Source organism: Elaeis guineensis, chromosome 1, assembly GCF_000442705.2.
Source record: "Elaeis guineensis isolate ETL-2024a chromosome 1, EG11, whole genome shotgun sequence".
Lineage (NCBI taxonomy): Eukaryota > Viridiplantae > Streptophyta > Magnoliopsida > Arecales > Arecaceae > Elaeis > Elaeis guineensis.
In genome coordinates, this window is record NC_025993.2 from 179,882,581 (window position 1) to 179,887,376 (window position 4,796).

The 4,796-nt window shown below is 40.2% G+C and overlaps 1 protein-coding gene across 1 annotated transcript; it reads left to right on the forward strand.

Annotated features, from left to right (window-relative positions):
* Positions 1-2,276: 2,276 nt before the first annotated feature.
* LOC140854662 (GATA transcription factor 15-like) lies at positions 2,277-3,620 on the forward strand. Its single transcript, XM_073250563.1, has 3 exons — positions 2,277-2,769; positions 2,872-2,988; positions 3,105-3,620. Exons 1-3 carry the CDS (start codon positions 2,749-2,751, stop codon positions 3,426-3,428), a joined length of 462 nt encoding a protein of 153 aa, XP_073106664.1. The 5' UTR covers positions 2,277-2,748; the 3' UTR covers positions 3,429-3,620.
* Positions 3,621-4,796: the final 1,176 nt, after the last annotated feature.

The following is a 4,796-nucleotide window of genomic DNA, read 5'->3' on the forward strand; positions in this document are numbered from 1 at the left end:
CGGCCTCCGTGGGGGATGTTTTGGTTCTTTTAATGTTCTAGTTTTTCCTTTGATTACTCCTTGGCAGTTGTGTTTTCCCACGTTTTTCAGCTACTTTTTCTAATGTAAACATCAGTTCCTTTCTTACCAAAAAAAAAAAAAAAGGTCTTCGCTTTCTCTCTCTTTCGAGTAGTGTTGCAATTGTTGTTTCGACCTTGGTGGTTTTAGGTAGATGGTTTTTTTATTATTAAGTCAAGAGGAAAGAAGAGACAAAAACATGGGTTTAGGTAGATTGGACCACAGCATACTTGACCCTAATCTGACCCGATTTAATGTAGGGATCTTAATATTTTTTAGATACAATTCAATAAATGATTAGGTTAGGTCGGATTGGATCTACATATAATTTTTTAGATTTTATGGTACATACGGATTGGATTGAGGATATGTACGGCACAATCCCAATCCAAAATACTTAAGTTCTTGTCAAATCTGATTTGGACGTAGATCTACATTTATTTACTAATAAGACTTTACGGACAAAATTTTATTTTTACTTTTAAGTCACTGTATTTTGACTACTACAAAATTATTTGCTAACATGCTCAAAATTTTATAAATTAATATTTATCTAAAACCATAATTTACTTTAAGAGGTTAATAATATCATTATTAATATTATGAGATTAGTTTAAGGGCTTTTTTCTTAATAGAATGAAATGGGTCGGGTCTAGCCAAATTAAGTCACCTCAGATAATTGATCAACTTGATCTCTTTGTAACCTTACATCTATTGTCTTTATTTTTAATCTTTTTTTTTCTATATCTCTCTTCTAAATGTCATATAATATCTTGAACCGTATATATTGGACGGCTAGATTGATGCCGGCTTCACCACAGTGCCAAACTACTTTAGGAATATCACTGATGCCAAATTGTATTATGTTTGGGAAGTTATGCATACTTACATATATTATTGATCATATGTCTAATTGTTGGAGCTATATTCTCTCTTTCTTTTCTTTTTTCTTTTTTATTTTTTTTTAATTTTAGAGATACGGTAGCTATAGTTTTTTTAAAAAATAATTAAAAATAATAATGACAATGGCAACAGCGATATTCTCTTGACAGTAAAAAAAATTGATATGGCAAATTAGAATATAATTTGTTACTCTAATCAGATTTGTGCTGTGGCTGGTGCACCATAAAATATTGTGTATACTTAAAAATAAAAATTGATAGGGTAAATTAGAATATAATTTGTTACTCTAATCAAAATTGTGCTGTGGCTGGTGTACCATAAAATATTGCGTATATTTAGATGGATGGCAACCAAATAACATGTAGATGGCATATGCCTATAGATCGTTTTGTTTGATAGCTATTCATTTTTTGATGGCAATCATCTATGATTATACTTCATGCTGCGATGCGGTGTGCGGCACTGCAGAGCATCCGTGCTCTACTGCTCTTTATTCTCCCCCTATGAATGTACTTTGGTGGGCACGGGTGGCGGCCAAAATTGCATCCGAAGTGAAACGAATTGGTCTATTTGTTTACATGGCTGCTATGACATCACATCTTAACCCATGGTGTTTCTTCCCACCGTACGCTGGACCCGGCGTAAGTCCGGTCGGATCCGGATGCCCGTAAAATCCGGGACCATCCCAACGGTCGGTCCCCCTACTCCACTGCCCCAAATCCCACCGTCCGATCTCAATCAGACCGTCAGCTGATAACCAGGCCCAAATGACTGAATGCTTCCCACCACGCGTCACCCCTTGCGCACGGTCCGCCGGCCGAGGTTTCCCCTGGCGCCGCCGCACAGCGGACACGCAGACAACGGTCAAAAATTTAAATAAGTAAGGGCATTATAGTCATTTCAGCGAAACAACTAGCTCTAGGGTTTTCCCGAGCTCTCCGGCCTTCGGGGCTTTTGTGGCGGTGCCGCAGCACCCTCGGCTGACAGATCAGCTGTGTCACATAAACAGAAATCCGTCCTACAGCCAAATTTACATGGTGGGGCCGACGTTTATTTCTTCTCGAAATGTAACATATGGCAGCCACCTTGGGTTTGTTAGCTCTATGCTGTTTGCAGTTTGCAGGGGATCTGAAATTGTGTCCGATACTATGTCGGTTGATACGGTAACTCGCGCCCGCACGAGCAGATAAAGAAAGGCTGCACCGCGCCCGCAGAAGCTTGGTCCCCAAGCCTTTAATTTAATTATCAATTAAATCTAATTCAGTGGCATTTTTAGTAATTATATTTTATTATAGACTAAATAATTGGATCTTTTTCTCCCTTATTCCGCTGCTCCTATTTTTTCCCTCGTTCCCTCCACGCCTTACCGTTTCCCTCCATTCCTCTCTCTCTCTCTCTGGATTTCCCTCTCATCTCTTTGCTGTCTCTCTCGTTCACTCTCTAAGCTTCCAAGTTTTTTTCCATTTTCTCATGAAATCGAGAAGAGATCAAAGATCTCACAGAGGTTAGTGAAAGGGAGTGAGGTTTTGTTCTTTACCGGCGGCCTTTTCTCTTATCTCTCGTGTTCTTCGAAGATCCCTACTTTTTCTCTGTCAAATAAGCTGGGATCGAAGATCTCGCGAAGAGAGTGAGTTGGAGTGAGGTTTTGTTTTTCGGCGCCAAGCCCTGCATCAGATCTGGGAGGAAGTAGCCATTTTGGAGCCTATTTTTCCTTCAATCTCTCGATTCCATAATCCAAAGTTGCCTTCTTTTTCAGATCTTTGAGAAAGAGCAATTTTGGGACGAGTGATGGATCTGTTAGGAGAAAAGGTGAGATCTTGGATCGATTGATTCCATTTTGATGTCTGTTTTCTTTTGATTTTTAACTGATTTCAGTTAGCTGATCTGTTTCTTCTTTTGATTTGGCTTCAGGAAACCGGATCTATAGATCTGAGTAGTGGCAGAGAGAGTTCAGGGGAGCTGAAGAGCTGCACGGATTGCCGGACTACCAAGACGCCTCTTTGGCGAGGCGGCCCCTCGGGCCCTAAGGTACCATAGATCGATCTAAACCCTAATACACTCGGAGAATTCGATTTTAATTCATTTGGTGAGGGCTCTCGATCTGATCTCTTGCTGTTTGCTTGTGCCGTTACTTCTCATCGCAGTCGCTCTGCAACGCCTGTGGGATTCGCTACCGGAAGAACAGGAGGGCAGCGCTGGGGCACAAGGAAGGGGAAAGAAGAGAAAGGAAGCAGAAGAGAGAGGACGATGGCGGCAGCGGCAGCGGCAGCAGCAGCAGCAGCAGCAGAACCACCACCACGACCAAAGAGTTGGGTGGGGTCTCGGTGAAGCTTAGGATGTTGGGTTTGGGAAGCGAGGTGTTGGTGAAGAGGAGATCTACGCTCGAGAGGAAGAGGAGAAGGATGGGAGAAGTGGAGCAGGCTGCTGTGCTTTTGATGGCTCTCTCCTCTGGATTCCTCTATGCCTAGCTTTATTTTGTTATATTAGTCCTCGTTCGTAGTGTAGAGAACAAGAAAAGAAAGTTTTGGATGTTGGTCTTCTTTTTGTGTTTCTTTTCTTTGTTTTAAGAAGGAAGGGACGGGGGGTGTGCAATCAAGTATAATGTCATCCCTGTTCTAATGTATAATGTCACCATAAATGGAGAATTTTGTTTGCTTTTCTATTGGTTTTGATCTTGGTGTTACACTCACCGTAGTTATTATTTTCTTTCCTGATGGACTCCTTTAGGCACCGTGTGAATGAATGTTTTGATTGAGTTATTTGTAGTTTCATAATCTTTAGTTGGTTTGTCGTTGCAAGCATCTTAATCTTTGAGACAAGTAATATCTATTGATTAGCTGTTACCGTTGGGGGGTGGGGGAAGGAAAATCTATTGATTGGTTGCTAAAATATTGGCTGACATGTAATTGTTTGTGTACTCCGAATCTTCTGTAATGGATGCCGTATATGTTGGTAGACTTTGTAATTTGTTATGGGGTGTTATGATTAGAATAGAGAAATGTCCTGTGAGTGATCGGGGGTTTGTTCTTGGAAAGGGCTGCAACTGTCAGTAGTACCACTAAGCTTAGGCCATGAGAAGCTTTTGACTGATGGATTTGGGAGGGCCTAAACAATTGTGGTGATCAAAGAGGGGGCCTCAATCATCAGGTGCTTTATTTGTAAATCTCTGCCAAGATTTCTTAGGTTATGCACCAATTGGTTAATGGTGAGTCTTGATCGTTTGTCTCCAGGAAGGTGGCATTATGATCATAATAAAATGATTAGTGGACCATTTGATGGATGATGATTTTATAACATATCTTGTTGTGTCCTTTCTTTAGAGGGAAGGCAGTTGTCTTTTATGTTGGCAATCTCTTTCCTTGGACTTGCTTCAAGAGAGATTCTGGATTCGTTGGCTTCCTGGTTTGAGTTTTAACTAACTAAAGGGTAACCAAAGTACTCACACGTTTATCAAGAATGCTTTGGTTGAAAGATTTAAGGTTAAAATGTAGAAAGTTAGAAATAATGGGAGTGAAAAAGGGGCTCTTACTGAACAGAAAGTGCTTATGCAAATTGGCGTACACCTTACTTTCATGCGTACTCGTATGGATAGGAAGAGTCTATTAAAATAAGAAACTGTCGTTAAGATAAAGAGGATTGATTTAGTGAGTCAAATTAAACTTATGTAAACCACTAAACCACCAATTTATAACATTTTGAATCACCACCAATTTTCTTCTCTCCAATCATATCACCATAATCAACCAATTAACTCAAAAGTGCATCAGAACTCTTTATTTTCTATGGTTATGAGACCCAATATTCTTCCTCATCCTTGTCCGTGTTCATCAAGTTGT

What these genes read in the sequence shown, in the direction of transcription:
- LOC140854662 (XM_073250563.1), top strand. Translation starts at nt 2,749, where the DNA reads ATGGATCTGTTAGGAGAAAAG. An exon ending in TGGATCTGTTAGGAGAAAAG is followed by an intron (nt 2,770 to 2,871) that starts GTGAGATCTTGG and finishes ATTTGGCTTCAG; the next exon opens with GAAACCGGATCTATAGATCT. An exon ending in GCGGCCCCTCGGGCCCTAAG is followed by an intron (nt 2,989 to 3,104) that starts GTACCATAGATC and finishes TTCTCATCGCAG; the next exon opens with TCGCTCTGCAACGCCTGTGG.